The sequence below is a fragment of the Dipodomys ordii genome, unplaced genomic scaffold (assembly GCF_000151885.1).
Source record: "Dipodomys ordii isolate 6190 unplaced genomic scaffold, Dord_2.0 Scaffold33, whole genome shotgun sequence".
Lineage (NCBI taxonomy): Eukaryota > Metazoa > Chordata > Mammalia > Rodentia > Heteromyidae > Dipodomys > Dipodomys ordii.
Genome location: NW_012267249.1, coordinates 5,473,349 through 5,491,505, shown reverse-complemented (window position 1 = coordinate 5,491,505; position 18,157 = coordinate 5,473,349). Strand labels below are relative to the sequence as shown.

Genomic DNA, 18,157 nt, shown 5'->3' with positions numbered 1-18,157 from the left:
GACATGGAGAAAGCCCATGCGGAAATGTAGGCAAGTATCAGAGGTCAGAGGGAGAAAAGGGGAAAAAAAGATGGGCTCAAATGTTTTTTGTTTTTGTTTTTGGCCAGTTCTGGGGCTTGAACTCAGGGCCTGGGTGCTGTCCCTGAGCTTCTCTGGCCTCCTGGCCTGAAGGTTAGCATTCTACCAGTTGAGCCACAGCACCACTTCCAGCTTTTTTGAGTAGTTTACTGGAGATAAGAGTCTCATGGAGACTTTTCTGCCCAAGCTGGCTTCAAATTGCTCTCCTCAGATCTCAGCCTCCTGAGTAGCTAAGATTATAGGCATGAGCCACCAGTACTGGCAAGAGCTCAAATGTTTTGGGGTGAAACTGACATGACTTGCTGATAGTTTGGGCAGGTATGGTGAGAAAGAAATCTACAACTAGATCTGAAGCAAAACCGGTAATCGAACCATCATTCAGAAATCTCTTGCTACTTGGCCATTTCCACACTCAATCAGGCATCACTACTTGATGGCACCAGGTAGGACCAAGAGCCCCACTCCTCCCCTCCTTGCAGGCCTTTTCAGCTGGCTCAGCCCTCTCTCTCTTTTTGTTGTTTGTCAGTCCTGGGGCTTAAACTTAGGGCCTGGGCACTGTCCCTAAGCTTCTTTTGCTCAGGATTAGCATCCTACCACTTGAGTCACAGTGCCACTTCTGGCTCTTTCTGTTTGTGTGGTGCTGAGGAATCGAACCCAGGCCGTCATGCATGCTAGGCAAGCACTCTGCCACTGAGCCACCTTCCCAGCCCCATCAGCCCCCTCTCTTTAGGGTCTCAGTGTACTTCCCCTCGACTGCCCTGAACCACTTGCTTTTTTTTTATCACCTTCCTGGTCTTCCTGGGGCCTCCTGCTTTGGTGAAACTCCAACCCCACATCAGTGCATAAATTCATTTATCTCCCATACTCCTCCATCCTGGGTTCAAAGCAGAAATGCTGGGAAAACAGTAGTTCCCTAGGTCCTCGCCCTGCAGCTCAGCTCCACCAATTCCTTCCAGCCCTGCCAGTGTCCCTATCAATTGGGCCAGCCTTCATCTATCCCCCTGAAGCTCAAAAGTAAGTCTTTCAAATCTGGTCCTGCCCCTCCCTGCTCTAAGCCCTTCTAAGACTTCCTACTCCCCCAGACCCCCAGGCACAAAAGCTAAAAATCTCCACCCAGAAGGTGCTCAAGACCTCAGACACACAGCATTGCCCCCCTATTGTCTCTCCCAGCCTTAAGAGTCTCAATATATGCCATGCATGTTTACATCCTAGACTTATTAAAAATACATCTTCACAGGGAGAGAGCAAGGGAAAGGGTGATGTTGTCCAAAAAGAAATGTACTCATTACCTCATTTACATAACTATAACCCCTCTGTACCTGATTCTGGTTGATTACTCTGTATATCTCCTTTATAATAACAATAAAAATTTAAAAAATAAAGTCAAATAAAATGAATTAAAAAAAAAAACACCTTCATCCACACTGGCTTCCTCCATTAGTTCTGTTATTTGTTTGTTTTTTGCCAGTCCTGGAGCTAGAACTCAGGGCCTGGGAACTGTCCTTGAGCCTCTCTGTGCTCAAGGCTAGCACTCTACCACTTGAGCCACAGTGCTACTTCCAGCTTTTTCTGTGTATGTGGTATTGAAGAATAGAACCCAGGGCTTCATGCATGCTAGGCAAGCACTCTACCACTGAACCACATACCTAGCCTGTAGCTTTGGTAAATGCACCACTGTGCCCAAGGTGGGTATAGGACAACTATTTGGTGAATGAGTAATTCTTTTCAGACTCCCCTCCACTAGCAAGTTTCCCCATCACTCCACTCCCTCTTCAGCTCTGGCAGCACTGCCCTCAACACCTGGAGCTGCTTGTCCCCTTATTTATAATGAGCTTTGTGTGAGACAGCGGGGCAAGGAATGGGCATGACCAAACCTGTTCCCACGCTCAGGTTTGATGCGAGTCACAGATAAGTGTTAGGACATCCAAGAAGGCCTCGTCTGATTGCACATACCCTATAAGCTCTTCTTCCAGCCAACACCAGACATTCCCTAAAATTGGGACTCCTTCCTCCCATGGCAAAGGGGTTTGGTACATCTTTCTACTACTTGCCCCAAACTGCTCCTTTGTGTGATACCCTGGAGCTGTATCCAGCGCCTACTGTCTCATCCTCTCTGCTCCCACAAGGGCAATAAGACACACAAGTGAGATCTTTGAGGACACAGAGGGGAATGCATTTTACTCAATGGCAATATGAACCCTGACTTTAAATTCTGGTCACCTCTAGGAAATCAGGCCAGGGTTGAGAGATACGTGGGAACAGGTAGAAGAAGGAGCAGGGATTAGGAGTTCTTGGAGTCACCTTTATGAGTCAGAGGTCAGAGGCCAAAGGCCTTGGATTACCTTCACAGATCAGTGGCCTCTGAAGTCAGGAGTCAAAGATGCTCCTAGAACATCTCTAGGGGTTCAGGAATGGAGGGCAGGTGGGATCAAGAATCAGGGAAGTCACCTCTAATGATAAAGAATTAGGGATGTCTGGGGTAGGGGTGCCAGGGAAGTCACCTCTGAGGGTTGGGCTCATTATGCTTGTCCCGGTCATGCTTGATCATGCGGTAGCGGCCTATTCGGATGTCTGGGCGGGAGATCTTCATCCCCGTCAGGGAGATCCTGAAGATGGAACAGACAGCCTGGAGCAGGCACCAAGAAAAGCCCACGCAATCTGTGCCTTACCCGCTGGCCCACTCAGTCTGCTCTTGACCCAGACCCCTACTCACCGGTTGAAGATGTCATCATCCTCGCCACCCCAGCCCCAGTACTCGTTGGGAAATCCATTGATCCTCAGAAACTGAGTCTTACTCAGGCCTGACACACCTCCAAAGTAGCCAGCATAGGGCAGCCTATAGGATGGGAAGGCAGGTTGTCAGGACCACAAGGGGATTCAAGTTGAAGGACCAGGGATAAGGTGTGGGGGAGATATTCAAGCAGAGGCTTAATGGGGAGCTGGCTTAGCCAGAGGGATCTGGGCTGGGGTCTAGCAGGGTACCAGGACTGAGTGAGGGTCTAGGTGAAGTGGGGGTATGGAGGTTTGGGCCTTGCTAAGAAAAACACCTCACCGGAAGCCGAACTTATCCATGGCGATGGCAAAGTGGCGGGGTTGGTCACCACAACGATATAAATTGCGGTCATCCATGGGGACCAAGTCCACGTCACTGAAGATGAAGCAGTCATAGGCAGCGTCCTCCTTCAGTGCTTCTAGGAAGCCCACATTGAGCAGCTTGGCCCGGTTGAAGGTGTCCTCACCATGCTAGGGAGAAGGGTTGAGGGGAACAGGACAGATCAGCTGTGGATCTGTGGCCTTCAAGTGCCTGCCACTTCATTTTCCAGAGAAGTCCCCCGGGGAACCACCCAGTCTTTCCTTCTCTGCATGGCACCCTGGGAAACTTTCACAAAGAACTTTCAAAATTTAGTTCCAGTATCCTTTCTGACCCATTCAGACCCAACCTCAATAAGTACAGAACATACAACACTCTAGATTCTTTTTTGTCTCCAGGCTTTGGAAATAACAGATCCCGCTAGATCAATCTATCCTTTTTTTTTTTTTTGTCAGTCGTGGGGCCTGAACTCTGGGCCTGGGCACTGTCCCTCAGCTCTTCAGCTCAAGACTAGCGCTCTACAACTTGAGCCACAGTGCCACTTCTGGCTTTTTCTGCTTGTGTGATGATGAGGAATTGAACTCAGGGCCTCATGCATGCAAGGCAAGTGTTCTACCATTGAGCCACTTTCCCAGCCCCCCCCCCCCAGGTCCTAAGTTCAAGGCCCACAACCAAAAAACAAAAGCAAAAAAAAAAAATCCAAGGACTCTGGCATCTCCTGGTTACCTCCTGACAGCAGCCCACTACTATCTCTACAGCAGCAGCTCTGCCCTCCGCTCAGCCCTGCATAGGGAGGGTCTGCCTCCCCCAATCCCATGCTGTCCCCCTTTCCTCTCGTTAGTCCCAGGCCCTCAAGAGCCATCTACTGTCTTTTGTCCTGTCTGCCACCTATACACATTCAGATGCTCCTGGTCCTCACCTCAAGTGTCCAGCAACTTGGTCAATGCCGGACACGTTCAGTTGGTCCTTGATGACACTGAGGGTCCTTTGACTGCTGCTGACAGATAAAAGTCACCATCACCCTCCCCATATTTCACACAAATGCCACACCCAGGTTAATTTTGTATCTTTTCTCACAAAGTCAACCTAGGTGACAGTAGGAGTTCTAGAACCTGGGCTTGCACATGGACACTCTTACTTCTGACATATTGCCTCTTCTTTCTGAGCCTTACTTCCTCATCTGTAAAATGGGGATGTTGTCTACCTTACAGAGCTGTGTGAGAATTCACATAAGAAACTGCTACCATCCACTTCTTCCAAAGTGGTCCCAATCCTTGATCACATTCAGCCCTCAGCTAGAAACACCGTGTGCTCCTTCTCAGTGCTTTCTGCCTAACTCTCACTCCTGTTCCCTAGTCCTGAGAACAACTTTCCCTTGCACATGGCCTCCTGTCCTCTCTTCTGGAAAAGCTCTTCTATCTGCCTCATTCTCCCAGGTACAGATCAACCCAGTCACTCTCCAGCAAGCCTTGCCTGCCTTCAGGCTGAGCAGGTGTCTCCTCAAGACTTCTGTGGAGCAGGGTGCTGGTGGCTCATGCCTAGTAATCTAGATACTCAAGAGGCTAAGATCTGAGGATCATGTTTCAAAGCGAGCCCAGGCATGAAAGTCCTTGAAGACACGGGAAAGTGATGCTGTGGCTCAAAGTGGTAGAGCACTAGCCTTGAGCAAAAAAGCTCAGGGACAGTGCCCAGGCCCCAAGTTCAAACCCCACAACCGACAAAAAAAAAAGACCCCCAAGAAAGGACTTCTGTGACCCTCATGTACAGACCCCTATCACAAGCAGCTATTAACGAGCCCCGCCCCAGCCTGGCAGCTACCACCATTTTCACTGGGACCTTCTGGCAAGCCCTCTTCCTCTGCCATCACTTTACCTGGGCTCCACCGCTCTCCCTTGAAATTGCTCCTGTTCTGGAAGGTCACACGTGGGCTCCTCCAAGGCAAAGCGAAGGACTTTGGGGCTATATTGGGCCCAGGCTTGGGCCTGGTCCCTACAAAGAGGTACACACGGAGGGAGCTAAGGGGTCCTGTCAGGAAACCATAGGAAAGGCCACCCTGGCTCTTGTCAGGGGTGGGGCTAGCCCACGTGATGTCCGAGGGAGGGGCCCAAGCCTGCCATGCCCACCTGCCCTCGCTGATAGCCTTGTGGCGGAGACTCTGGAGCAGCTGTCGCAGTTCCTGGCGCACAAGGTCCCTCAGGAGAGGCGGTGGTGCCAGAAGGGAGGAAGGGTCAGAGATGGGGTGGGAGCCAGGGGCTCGGGAGGATCGGGCCTCTTGGAGCAGTGCTTGTAGCATCGCCACCTGCAAGGAGAGCTGGGACACCTTGCGACTGGGCAGGGAAGAGGTGAGAGGGCGGGGTGGGGCAGAGTCGAGCAGGAGAGGACAGGGGCGCGCTGGCAGGTCCCCCGGCAGGGCCGGGACGCCGAGGAGGTGGGGGAAGCTCCCAACGCGTGGGGCCGGCCCGGGGCGTGGCCCACCTCCCCGCTCCCCACCTCCGCTCGCAGCTCCAGGTTCAGGTCCACCACCGCCTCCCCCAGAATCCTCTTCACTTCGGGTCGCTCCGGGAGCGGAACGTGCTCCTCCACCAGCTCCCACAGCGACGGGGAGTCCCAGGCCCGCTCGGCCGCTCTCCCCCACTCCGACCACCGGTCGCCCGAGCTGGAGTCACGCCCCCCGGCCCCGCCCCCCTGGACATCACAGGTCCCGCCTTGTTCTGTCACGGTCCTCGGCGCTCTCTCTTCCGTCCTGCTTCTGGAAGGTCCCAGGGCCATCCGCAGTGCTGGCCACGGCCACCCGGTGGGAACCAGGTCCTGGCCCCGCCCCCTCGACACAGCCGTCTCTCGGGGAACCGCGCACGCCATAGGCCCCGCCCCCGGGAGGTCCCGCCCCCACGGCCGCGCGGGTGGAACCCTGGGAACCCCTGCCGTCGGCCTAATTAGTTTGGGTGCACGGCAGGTGTGAAAGGGCTAGGGCGCGGGCGCTCCACCCCCGGGGCCGTCCACAGTGCCTTGGGCTCTTTCCACCTCTAGGCAGGTGGAAGACAGAAATCTGGTCTCTTGAGTTCATTACTTCACTGGCCTTAGGCAACAGCAAGTTAAGTTTGCAAGTCCAGTGAGCTCAGCACGAAGGGGGGGGGGTGCGGGGGGGGCAGTGTCCACGTCCCTGTGTGCTGCAGCTGACTGAAGTCCCAGGACCCGTGTCTCCCTCCCCAGCAGACACAGAGGACGTTCCATTCACGTTTTTTACTAAAGCACCCACACAAGTTTCTGTGCAATGTACAAACATGAGCCGGCCTCTGGGGCTTCTGCCTCCTCTCTGAGACAGGGAGGCGGGAACTATAGACTAATCCAGTCCCCTTACCCCCCCATGCAAAAGCCAACCCCAAGGTCCCAGGCAGCAACACAGCACCCCCTCTGGTCCCCTCCTGGGGCTGCTCCTCAGCAGGGGGCACACCAAAGACTGCCCCCTACAATGTTGAATGAAAAAGGTTTCCCCTCCCCTGGGAGCATGGGGGAGTCTCATGTCTGAGAATTCCCCCTGGAAGAGACACTGCCCCCTAGTCATACCTCCCATCCTTCCAGGCCCTAGGGGACTCAAGGGGGAGGAGGGAAACTTGAGGCACAGAGAGGTGGAGTGACCTAGCCCAGGCCACTCCGCGAGGCAGTGCAGGGGCTGGCCCGACCCTGACAGTGAGGAAGGCTGGGCTGGGGGAAGTGGGGCAGAAAGAAGGGTTGACCCCAGAGAGGGCCACACTTGAGGGGCCTGCCCAGGCCAGAAGCCCCTCAAAGTGGGTTCTGGAACTTCTAGGTCCAACTGGCGGTCTCTGTAAGACCCTCAAACATAACCCACAGTCTCAGTCCTGGGGGTCGCCCATAGAACAGATGCCCGAGCCAGGCTGTAGGTCAGTCCTCTGGCAAGCAATCCTTGGCACCAAGAACTTTTGTCTATTAATGTCAGCCCCGAGGGGGCCATGATGGGGGTCGACCAATGTCCACTGTGATGTTGGTGAAGAGAGGTTGCCGAGACACCTCCAAGACCCGGTATCGCACTGACCCAATGCCATCCCGTTTCATGGTCAGCTTTGTGTTTTGAATCTTGGTAAACCTAGAAAAGAATGGAAATGGGTGCAGATCAGTGCTAATTGCCAGGCTCAATATGGGATCTCTAGGGACTAAAGCTCAAACCACCTCACTCCTGCCAGGGGTAACTCAGAAATCCTCTGTTCTTGCATCTGCCCTCAAAAATGAGATCTCACCCCCTTCGTTCATCTTCGCATGGGGGTGGAGGGAAGTCTGGGTTAGCCAATGATTCCTCCATTCCTGTCCCAGAAGTACCTGTGAGAAAGTCTCACAAGTGTCAGCTCAGACCTCTATTCTAAGCTGTAGACCCTGACACGAGGCCTCCCATAGGCGTCTCAAATGCAGTGTGTCCAATGTCAGATGTGTCACCTTTACTCTGCAAACCTGTGCTGTCTTCTGTTCCTCATCCTTTAGTCACTTCTTCCTCATCCACTTAGTGAACAGTCTGTCCCTATATGCTAGGTTATGCACTGAGCATCAGAGATACAGCCATGAACAGGACAGGTAAGGTCATTCCTCTCCTGGCAAGTTTGTCACTAAGAGACAGGTAACAGTCAAGGGAATAACCAGCGGGCTAGGATGATGAGGTGCAGCCTTGAAAAGAGTATGTGAGCCGGGTGCTGGTGGCTCACGCCTGTAATCCTAGCTACTCAGGAGGCTGAGAGCTGAGGATCGAGGTTCAAAGCCAGCCCGGGCAGGAAAGACTGTGAGACTCCTATCTCCAATAAACCACCAGAAAACCGGAAGTAGCGCTGCAGCTCAAGTGGTAGAGCGCTCGCCTTGAGATGAAGAGCTGAGGGACAGCGCCCAGGCCCAGAGTTCAAGCCCCATGACCGACCAAAAAAAAAAAAAAAAAAAAAGAAGAAAAAGAAAAGAGTATGTGAGGCTGAGAAGGTGGCTCAGTGGTAGAGTGCTTGCCTTGCATGCATGATGCCCTGGGTTCGATTCCTCAGCACCACATAAGAAAAAAGCCGCAAGTGGCGCTGTGGCTCAAGTGGTAGAACACTAGCCTTGAGCTGAAGAACTGAGGGACAGCGCCCAGGCCCAGAGTTCAGGCCCCACCACCAGACCAAAAAAAAAAAAAAGAGTATGTGACATGAGTTGCCAGCAGTGGGGAGAGCATCCCAGGCAGAGGTGAGAGTACATGCTACCCCTACACTGAGAGCAAGATTTTGCACAGCTACATGGCTAGAACTTTGTGTGTGAACAAAAGGAAAACAGCCTGTTTGTAAGTCAGAGTAAGCAGTTCATATTCTATTTTATGAGAAGTTACTGAAGGATTCTTAATCCAGTTGTGTGTGTGTGTGTGTGTGTATGATTATATAAAGACATGGAGAAAGCCCATGCGGAAATGTAGGCAAGTATCAGAGGTCAGAGGGAGAAAAGGGGAAAAAAAGATGGGCTCAAATGTTTTTTGTTTTTGTTTTTGGCCAGTTCTGGGGCTTGAACTCAGGGCCTGGGTGCTGTCCCTGAGCTTCTCTGGCCTCCTGGCCTGAAGGTTAGCATTCTACCAGTTGAGCCACAGCACCACTTCCAGCTTTTTTGAGTAGTTTACTGGAGATAAGAGTCTCATGGAGACTTTTCTGCCCAAGCTGGCTTCAAATTGCTCTCCTCAGATCTCAGCCTCCTGAGTAGCTAAGATTATAGGCATGAGCCACCAGTACTGGCAAGAGCTCAAATGTTTTGGGGTGAAACTGACATGACTTGCTGATAGTTTGGGCAGGTATGGTGAGAAAGAAATCTACAACTAGATCTGAAGCAAAACCGGTAATCGAACCATCATTCAGAAATCTCTTGCTACTTGGCCATTTCCACACTCAATCAGGCATCACTACTTGATGGCACCAGGTAGGACCAAGAGCCCCACTCCTCCCCTCCTTGCAGGCCTTTTCAGCTGGCTCAGCCCTCTCTCTCTTTTTGTTGTTTGTCAGTCCTGGGGCTTAAACTTAGGGCCTGGGCACTGTCCCTAAGCTTCTTTTGCTCAGGATTAGCATCCTACCACTTGAGTCACAGTGCCACTTCTGGCTCTTTCTGTTTGTGTGGTGCTGAGGAATCGAACCCAGGCCGTCATGCATGCTAGGCAAGCACTCTGCCACTGAGCCACCTTCCCAGCCCCATCAGCCCCCTCTCTTTAGGGTCTCAGTGTACTTCCCCTCGACTGCCCTGAACCACTTGCTTTTTTTTTATCACCTTCCTGGTCTTCCTGGGGCCTCCTGCTTTGGTGAAACTCCAACCCCACATCAGTGCATAAATTCATTTATCTCCCATACTCCTCCATCCTGGGTTCAAAGCAGAAATGCTGGGAAAACAGTAGTTCCCTAGGTCCTCGCCCTGCAGCTCAGCTCCACCAATTCCTTCCAGCCCTGCCAGTGTCCCTATCAATTGGGCCAGCCTTCATCTATCCCCCTGAAGCTCAAAAGTAAGTCTTTCAAATCTGGTCCTGCCCCTCCCTGCTCTAAGCCCTTCTAAGACTTCCTACTCCCCCAGACCCCCAGGCACAAAAGCTAAAAATCTCCACCCAGAAGGTGCTCAAGACCTCAGACACACAGCATTGCCCCCCTATTGTCTCTCCCAGCCTTAAGAGTCTCAATATATGCCATGCATGTTTACATCCTAGACTTATTAAAAATACATCTTCACAGGGAGAGAGCAAGGGAAAGGGTGATGTTGTCCAAAAAGAAATGTACTCATTACCTCATTTACATAACTATAACCCCTCTGTACCTGATTCTGGTTGATTACTCTGTATATCTCCTTTATAATAACAATAAAAATTTAAAAAATAAAGTCAAATAAAATGAATTAAAAAAAAAAACACCTTCATCCACACTGGCTTCCTCCATTAGTTCTGTTATTTGTTTGTTTTTTGCCAGTCCTGGAGCTAGAACTCAGGGCCTGGGAACTGTCCTTGAGCCTCTCTGTGCTCAAGGCTAGCACTCTACCACTTGAGCCACAGTGCTACTTCCAGCTTTTTCTGTGTATGTGGTATTGAAGAATAGAACCCAGGGCTTCATGCATGCTAGGCAAGCACTCTACCACTGAACCACATACCTAGCCTGTAGCTTTGGTAAATGCACCACTGTGCCCAAGGTGGGTATAGGACAACTATTTGGTGAATGAGTAATTCTTTTCAGACTCCCCTCCACTAGCAAGTTTCCCCATCACTCCACTCCCTCTTCAGCTCTGGCAGCACTGCCCTCAACACCTGGAGCTGCTTGTCCCCTTATTTATAATGAGCTTTGTGTGAGACAGCGGGGCAAGGAATGGGCATGACCAAACCTGTTCCCACGCTCAGGTTTGATGCGAGTCACAGATAAGTGTTAGGACATCCAAGAAGGCCTCGTCTGATTGCACATACCCTATAAGCTCTTCTTCCAGCCAACACCAGACATTCCCTAAAATTGGGACTCCTTCCTCCCATGGCAAAGGGGTTTGGTACATCTTTCTACTACTTGCCCCAAACTGCTCCTTTGTGTGATACCCTGGAGCTGTATCCAGCGCCTACTGTCTCATCCTCTCTGCTCCCACAAGGGCAATAAGACACACAAGTGAGATCTTTGAGGACACAGAGGGGAATGCATTTTACTCAATGGCAATATGAACCCTGACTTTAAATTCTGGTCACCTCTAGGAAATCAGGCCAGGGTTGAGAGATACGTGGGAACAGGTAGAAGAAGGAGCAGGGATTAGGAGTTCTTGGAGTCACCTTTATGAGTCAGAGGTCAGAGGCCAAAGGCCTTGGATTACCTTCACAGATCAGTGGCCTCTGAAGTCAGGAGTCAAAGATGCTCCTAGAACATCTCTAGGGGTTCAGGAATGGAGGGCAGGTGGGATCAAGAATCAGGGAAGTCACCTCTAATGATAAAGAATTAGGGATGTCTGGGGTAGGGGTGCCAGGGAAGTCACCTCTGAGGGTTGGGCTCATTATGCTTGTCCCGGTCATGCTTGATCATGCGGTAGCGGCCTATTCGGATGTCTGGGCGGGAGATCTTCATCCCCGTCAGGGAGATCCTGAAGATGGAACAGACAGCCTGGAGCAGGCACCAAGAAAAGCCCACGCAATCTGTGCCTTACCCGCTGGCCCACTCAGTCTGCTCTTGACCCAGACCCCTACTCACCGGTTGAAGATGTCATCATCCTCGCCACCCCAGCCCCAGTACTCGTTGGGAAATCCATTGATCCTCAGAAACTGAGTCTTACTCAGGCCTGACACACCTCCAAAGTAGCCAGCATAGGGCAGCCTATAGGATGGGAAGGCAGGTTGTCAGGACCACAAGGGGATTCAAGTTGAAGGACCAGGGATAAGGTGTGGGGGAGATATTCAAGCAGAGGCTTAATGGGGAGCTGGCTTAGCCAGAGGGATCTGGGCTGGGGTCTAGCAGGGTACCAGGACTGAGTGAGGGTCTAGGTGAAGTGGGGGTATGGAGGTTTGGGCCTTGCTAAGAAAAACACCTCACCGGAAGCCGAACTTATCCATGGCGATGGCAAAGTGGCGGGGTTGGTCACCACAACGATATAAATTGCGGTCATCCATGGGGACCAAGTCCACGTCACTGAAGATGAAGCAGTCATAGGCAGCGTCCTCCTTCAGTGCTTCTAGGAAGCCCACATTGAGCAGCTTGGCCCGGTTGAAGGTGTCCTCACCATGCTAGGGAGAAGGGTTGAGGGGAACAGGACAGATCAGCTGTGGATCTGTGGCCTTCAAGTGCCTGCCACTTCATTTTCCAGAGAAGTCCCCCGGGGAACCACCCAGTCTTTCCTTCTCTGCATGGCACCCTGGGAAACTTTCACAAAGAACTTTCAAAATTTAGTTCCAGTATCCTTTCTGACCCATTCAGACCCAACCTCAATAAGTACAGAACATACAACACTCTAGATTCTTTTTTGTCTCCAGGCTTTGGAAATAACAGATCCCGCTAGATCAATCTATCCTTTTTTTTTTTTTTGTCAGTCGTGGGGCCTGAACTCTGGGCCTGGGCACTGTCCCTCAGCTCTTCAGCTCAAGACTAGCGCTCTACAACTTGAGCCACAGTGCCACTTCTGGCTTTTTCTGCTTGTGTGATGATGAGGAATTGAACTCAGGGCCTCATGCATGCAAGGCAAGCATTCTACTACTGAGCCACCTTCCCAGCCCTCTCCTCTGCTTATTATACTCATATCTGGAAAGATACTCTGGACTAAACCTCATAACCCAATATAATTCGTCCCTCTCTCTTCTGGTCCTCTTTTATACACCAGTGTCCACGAAAAAGATATTTAGAGCTCTCATTCATTCACTCTTTCAAATATGCCCTTGTGGCCTTCTCCTTTGTGCCAGCAGGGATTCTAGAGACACGCAGCCCTAGTCTTGATCCCTGCTGAGCATACAGTCACGAAGTGAGGAATGCCCCAAATGACCAGTGTCTGAGATGCAAGCCACGAGAACTGACCCACAAGCTCGGGTACCTCCTAAGCAGCCTCTGAAACAAGGATTGGACTGAGCTAGATTCACCTGTCTCTCCAACTAAGTGACAAACAGAGAGCTATAGGTAGTCACATCTCAGTAAAAGGAAGAACCCTAAAAAATGGGGCTACAGGATAAATCACCAAATTCTGGACAGAGGAAGACAGATTAGATCAGAGTAAGTACTCTTTTTGGGAGAGGAGGAGAAGAGCTTGAACTTAGGGTCTATGCACTGTCCCTAAGCTTTTTCTTTTTTTTTGGGGGGGGTGTCTGGTCATGGGGCCTGAACTCTGGGCCTGGGCGCTGTCCCTCAGCTCTTCAGCTCAAGGCTAGCACTCTACCACTTGAGACACAGCGCCACTTCTGGCTTTTTTCTTTTTACTTATGTGGTGCTGAGGAATCGAACCCAGGGCCTCACGCATGCAAGGCAAGCGCTCTACCACTGAGCCACCTTCCCAGCCCTGCCTGAGCTTTTTCTAAGTCTAGTGCTCTTCCACTTTGAACCACAGCTCCATTTCTGTTTTCTGGTGGTTAATTGGAGATAAGAGTCTCATGGACTTTCCTACCCAGGCTGGCTTCAAACCCAGATCCTCAGCTCTCAGCCTCCTGAGTAGCTAAGATTACAGGTGTGAGCCACTGGTGCCTGGCTAAGAAGTACTCTTGACCCCTGCTTTCACTATATTTCATGTCGGTATAATTTGTGGAGGGGAAGGGGAAAAACAAAACAAATCGTTTAAATAGGGATACAGGTGGACCCATTGCAACAATGAGATGTACAAGTCTTTATGTCGAAAACGAACTTTACAACTTTGGTGAGGGGGGGGCAGGATTGGGGGGGTGGGGGGGAGTATGGGAAGGGATGGTAAGGGGAAACAAAGGAGGAGGCTACAATCCTTGATAAGAAATGTACTCATTATCTTGCCCATGTAATTGTAACCCCTCTGTACAGTATTTTCGCAATAAAATAAAGCAAAATAAAATAAAATTCAAAAAAAAAAGAAGTACTCTTGACACCTTACCACATCTAGGCTAAGGCTAGAAACTGCTGGGGAGGGGAGTCTGTGAGTGGGCCCCTCTATAAAGAGAGAAGAAATAGAGGACCCTCCTCTACTGCAGCCCAGCTTGAGTCTGATGGGTAGAAAGTTGCCTTCCCCTCCTACTACTGAACTTCTCTTCCACTAGCCTGTGGAGGTTTTTGTCCATGTCCCCCTGGCTCATCGCATTCCTTCTGTTCTATCTTACCAGCAAGAGGCCTTAGGTTTCCCCCACATGGCTCACAAACATGCTCAATTCTCTCCCTGGAGAGAGAGAGAGTGAGAGAAAAAGCAAACCTTCTTCCTGCCATCACACTATACCTTTTGCCTTTCTTTCACAGCAGAGAGTTTTGTGTTTTATTTTTTTAAGGAGTTGTCTCCAATCAGTTATTTTGTCAAATCCAATTCCTTCCTCAACCCACTGCAATCTGCTTCCGCCCCCACCATGCCCCTGAAATGGCTCTTGCTGGGCCCACCTTGTTGCTAAATCCACTGGACGCTTCTTGGTCCACATGCCTCCTCACTCCCCCACAGTGCTCACGCAGCTGCTGCGTTTCCTTCCTGACACCTGCTGGGCTTCTGGGACACCCGCTCTCCTGGGTCCCTTGTCACCCTCTAGCCCATGTTCTAGGCATCTGTAGCAGCCTCCTTCTCTCCACCCATCCTTTCAGGGCTGGCTTTCTCCTTTTACATCCAGGCACTGTGAGCATGTTGATGGTGGTTTGAAAAAACCTCTACAAACTGGATTTCTGGATCCCTTTCCTACCTAGGTCCAGACTTACTATCTGACTGCCTGTATTCCCTCCTGCACCTTCCCCAGGCTCTCAAACTCCTAGCAGGTGAGAGAGGTTCAGAATCACAATCTTCCCTAGTCATGGCTCAGCTCCTGTGCGCCCCATGTAATCCACAGGTGTGGTCATCCACACAGCCAACAGCCAAGACCGAAATCCTCGCCTTGTCTTGACATCTCTCTTTTGTCACAAGGACTGTCCTAGACCCACATTGACCATCTCTTTCCTGGCCACTGTAACTTCTTCTGCCTCTTGCTTCCCCCTCTCTACCATTCAAATGTCTTTCTAAAAAGGCAAACACAGGACTTACTCCCCACTTAACACAATGGTGCCCCATTATCTCCAGGCTGGAGTTCAACTGACCCTTCTTTATTTGGCTTCCATCAATCCCTCCAGTAATCTCTGCTACTCAGCTATACCTCAGCTAGTAGTTCCTAAACACAGGAGACCAGTTTTCTTACTGATCCTGGCCCACCAGGTCCCTTTCCTTAGAATGCTTGCCTCCGCCAGCTGCTGCCTATTCATCCCTCAAGATTCATCCCAACAATTGCTTCCCAGCATCAGGGCTGGCCCAGGCCCTCTGTGCTGCCAGAGCTCCCGCTCCAACTCCAATCACACAGCATCCTCATGGAGTCAACAGGGATCCACATTCAAGTCCAGGAGAGAGCCTACACCAGATCTGCTCTGAGACACTGTCAGCCTTGCAAGAACTTACATGCTACTTTCAGCCCTCTGGCCACAGCTGTGGCCAAACACATGCACCTAGAGGCCCTAGGCTTCGTCCTTCTCTGAGACGACCTTTCCCTCTCCTTGGAGCTCTCAATACCTCCTCCTATCTAGTCAGTGTACCCTAGGCATCTCCTACCATGGAGTGGGGCCTGCTAAGGGCAGACAGTAGGGATCAGCTCCTTTGGTGGTTATGCACTTGCTAGTGTACAAGCGAGCATTCATGTGCACACATGAATCTTTTGCACATATGAATCTTCCTGTGCACACTGACACATGTGTACACTGGCACACAGGTAACCCCTCCATGCCCATGCACTCACATACTGACAACCGTGGCAAACAAGGACCCACAGATGCCTACCAACCCCTGTATATACAACTAGGCATATGGGCCCCTGCATTCCTGAGCAGGCATTCCCGCAGGTGTGTATGGCCTCCGTGATGGCTCAGTGCCCAGTCAGGTGCCACAGACCACGCACCTGGTTGATGACATAGATTCCGTAGCGCAGCCGCTGCCGCCTCAAGATGGGGTGTAGATAATGGAGCCAGTAGCGTAGGTGATGCTCCCGGTGTCTAAAGGGGATGATGACGGCCACTGTCTGCGCGGGGGTGCAGTCAGGTGGAGTATAGCGGCCGCCCAGGAGCACACCTGGGTTTTCCCTCTGCACCCGCTCCAGGGGCATGGGTGAAGTGAACTCGATCAGCAGTCGGCCCACTGCAGGCAGGACAGTGTTAGGAATCAGGGCCTTCGCCAGAATCCAGGGACACTGGCCTCCTGGGAATGGGTGATGGAACCCCAGGAATGACCCTTTTTCAACAGACCTAGACCCATGGTACCCCCATGGGTCTAAGACTCCATTCCCCAGTCACGTTGGTAGGACCCTCTTCCCGCCCCTATATACAGGCCCTACCCTGCAAGCTCACCAAGACCCTGTGGCAAGTCAGGACAAGGTGGCAGGACAGGAGCTGTAGGGCCAGGCTTGGCACTGGGGACCTCAGGGAGCCCAGAACTGGGGGCAGTGGCGTTGGGCCTTGAGCAGTTGGTGCTGCTGCTGGCTGCCAAGTGGAGGGCACGGACAGAGCCACGGGCACTGAAGCGGCTGAAGAAGGCCAGGTGCTGAGCGTAGACGTCAAAGTAGAGGATGACAGCCACAAGGAAGTGCAGCAGGCAGAGAAGAAGCACAGCCTTGCAGACCCGCTCCAGCGTCCCCCCCAGCAGTCTGCTCATCCCGCAGGCGGCCGCTGGCCCGCCCGATGGGCCGGGGCATCCGGCTGCCGGCCTGAGCAAGGAAGGAGAAAAAGAGACCCCACAGGTCAGAGAAGGACAGGCAAGGCTGCCTACCAGCCACCAGCCCAGTGGTTCACACTCAAAGACCCATATCCTCATACTTGCCTGCTCACACCACTTGACATTCACAGTCACATTCTATCTGCAAACACTCAGTTGGCAACTCAAGGCTCATTTACGTTCAGACACACTTAGGCACTAAAGCACATGAACTTACACACTGCTGTCCTCCCTGATCCATATGCAAACACAAGCAGGTACACTTCCTATTGCACAACTACATATATACTTCTAAGGAATGAGGACACATCAACTCTGAACACACACGTTTATATCTAAGCATGGAAACACACTTACAGACCCTCATGGGTCTTAACTCAGGGCTCACGGCTTAGGAAGGGGGAGCGTTCACTGAGTACCTACCATGCACTGGTAGGCACATGCAGCAGCACTTTATACTCATAACTTTTCGGTCCTTCCAGGAGCCTTGCTGGGAAGTGATTCACTCATTCAGGTCCCAGTGGCAAGCAGGCCAGGCCAACTGGGACCAGGTTGGGAGTGGCCCTCAGCATCCACTGGGCCCAATGCAGACAAGATATTTACATCATCCCTTCCCACAGGAGTGAGAGGTCATGTACAGGGTGGGGCAGGAGATACCCTCACCGGAGACCTCAAAGCAGCGCTGGATCTCACCCAGCACAGCTGCTTCCAGATTCTCAGGGGGGAAAAACAACAACAACAAAAACATGTTTAGGCCCTAGAGAAAGGGTATAGTTCTCTGACTAGTAGGGAGGGGTCTTGTCTGACCTCTGGTTCCAGCTGTGGTTTTTCAGCAGAACAGCAACCACTGGGCAGTACTTCTAGGGGCACTGGTCTCACAGAGAAAAACACAGGCACCCTTGGTCCCAGTGGTAGTTACCCACACTCACACACCCCAAACTACACATAGTCACAGACACACCCCGGTCACTGAGGAACCACACACTCACCGACAAAGCTGGCTGTTCTGGTACTAATACAGCCATACAGGCAGACTCCTGGACAGCTCACACCCAGACCCACGTGCAAGCATTCCCACCCCTCCCTCTGGAGCAGGGGTTCTGGGTCACGCTGGCCACCAAGCAGAGGGGTGCGCCTGGGCGGGGCTGAGAGGCTGTCACGTGGCACCCCGGGACAGGGTGGTGGGTGTGGAGCCTGGGGGCGAGGGTGGAGTGGGGGTGTGGGGGGCGGGGGCCGAGGCACACGGGAGACGCGAACAGCGCGCCTCCCCGCGCCACGAGGCTGGGGCGAGCGAGGACAATAAGGGAAGCTGGCTGGGGGCGGGCGGAGGAACCCAGGCGGGGGAGCGGAGAAATGGGGGTGGGGTGAGATGGGGTGAAGCCAGGCCGGGGGCTGGCGGCCGGCGCCTCTCTCACCCGGTCCTGGGCTGGGATCTGGGGCCGAGCTGGGGCTGCCCCCGGGAGAGGCCGGTCTGGAATGCCGGGGCCCGGGGTGGGGGGCTGCGCGCCCTCCTCTCACCCGGCGCTCGGGGCTCAGCAGGGGACGCCGCTCCAGCTCCAGCGGGGCTCCCGGCTCCGGTGGCTGCGGACGGCTCCGTCCCCCATGGCCCGTCCCCACCGCCTCCAG

The 18,157-nt window shown here is 52.5% G+C and overlaps 2 protein-coding genes across 3 annotated transcripts; both read right to left on the bottom strand.

Annotated features, from left to right (window-relative positions):
- Positions 1 to 2,575: 2,575 nt before the first annotated feature.
- Positions 2,576 to 6,028, bottom strand: LOC105986045. The gene is made up of 8 exons (XM_013016783.1): positions 5,660 to 6,028; positions 5,293 to 5,468; positions 5,042 to 5,158; positions 4,089 to 4,163; positions 3,896 to 3,935; positions 3,131 to 3,321; positions 2,792 to 2,914; positions 2,576 to 2,684 (listed from the first exon to the last, which is right to left on the bottom strand). The coding sequence occupies exons 1-8, from the start codon at positions 6,026 to 6,028 to the stop codon at positions 2,576 to 2,578; spliced, it is 1,200 nt and encodes a 399-aa protein (XP_012872237.1).
- A 366-nt stretch (positions 6,029 to 6,394) lies between these two features.
- B4galt2 (UDP-Gal:betaGlcNAc beta 1,4- galactosyltransferase, polypeptide 2) lies at positions 6,395 to 18,139 on the bottom strand. 2 transcript variants are annotated; one of them, XM_013016889.1, is made up of 7 exons: positions 18,050 to 18,139; positions 16,168 to 16,523; positions 15,723 to 15,958; positions 11,704 to 11,894; positions 11,365 to 11,487; positions 11,153 to 11,257; positions 6,395 to 7,271 (listed from the first exon to the last, which is right to left on the bottom strand). In XM_013016889.1, the coding sequence occupies exons 2-7, from the start codon at positions 16,469 to 16,471 to the stop codon at positions 7,121 to 7,123; spliced, it is 1,110 nt and encodes a 369-aa protein (XP_012872343.1). In that variant the 5' UTR covers positions 16,472 to 16,523; positions 18,050 to 18,139; the 3' UTR covers positions 6,395 to 7,120. The 2 variants fall into 2 exon arrangements, with proteins under 2 accessions (XP_012872343.1, XP_012872344.1); XM_013016890.1 differs by lacking the exon at positions 18,050 to 18,139 and adding an exon at positions 17,521 to 17,560 and having other exon boundaries at positions 6,396 to 7,271.
- Between the last annotated feature and the right edge of the window lie 18 nt (positions 18,140 to 18,157).

What these genes read in the sequence shown, in the direction of transcription:
- LOC105986045 (XM_013016783.1), bottom strand. Translation starts at nt 6,028, where the DNA reads ATGGCGTGCGCGGTTCCCCGAGAGACGGCTGTGTCGAGGGGGCGGGGC. An exon ending in CAAGTTGCTGGACACTTGAG is followed by an intron (nt 3,936 to 4,088) that starts GTGAGGACCAGG and finishes AGCGGAGGGCAG; the next exon opens with AGCTGCTGCTGTAGAGATAG. An exon ending in TAGTGGGCTGCTGTCAGGAG is followed by an intron (nt 3,322 to 3,895) that starts GTAACCAGGAGA and finishes CCTTCTCCCTAG; the next exon opens with CATGGTGAGGACACCTTCAA.
- B4galt2 (XM_013016889.1), bottom strand. Translation starts at nt 16,471, where the DNA reads ATGAGCAGACTGCTGGGGGGGACGCTGGAGCGGGTCTGCAAGGCTGTG. An exon ending in TGACTTGCCACAGGGTCTTG is followed by an intron (nt 15,959 to 16,167) that starts GTGAGCTTGCAG and finishes TCCTGCCTGCAG; the next exon opens with TGGGCCGACTGCTGATCGAG. An exon ending in ATGGATAAGTTCGGCTTCCG is followed by an intron (nt 11,488 to 11,703) that starts GTGAGGTGTTTT and finishes CCCATCCTATAG; the next exon opens with GCTGCCCTATGCTGGCTACT.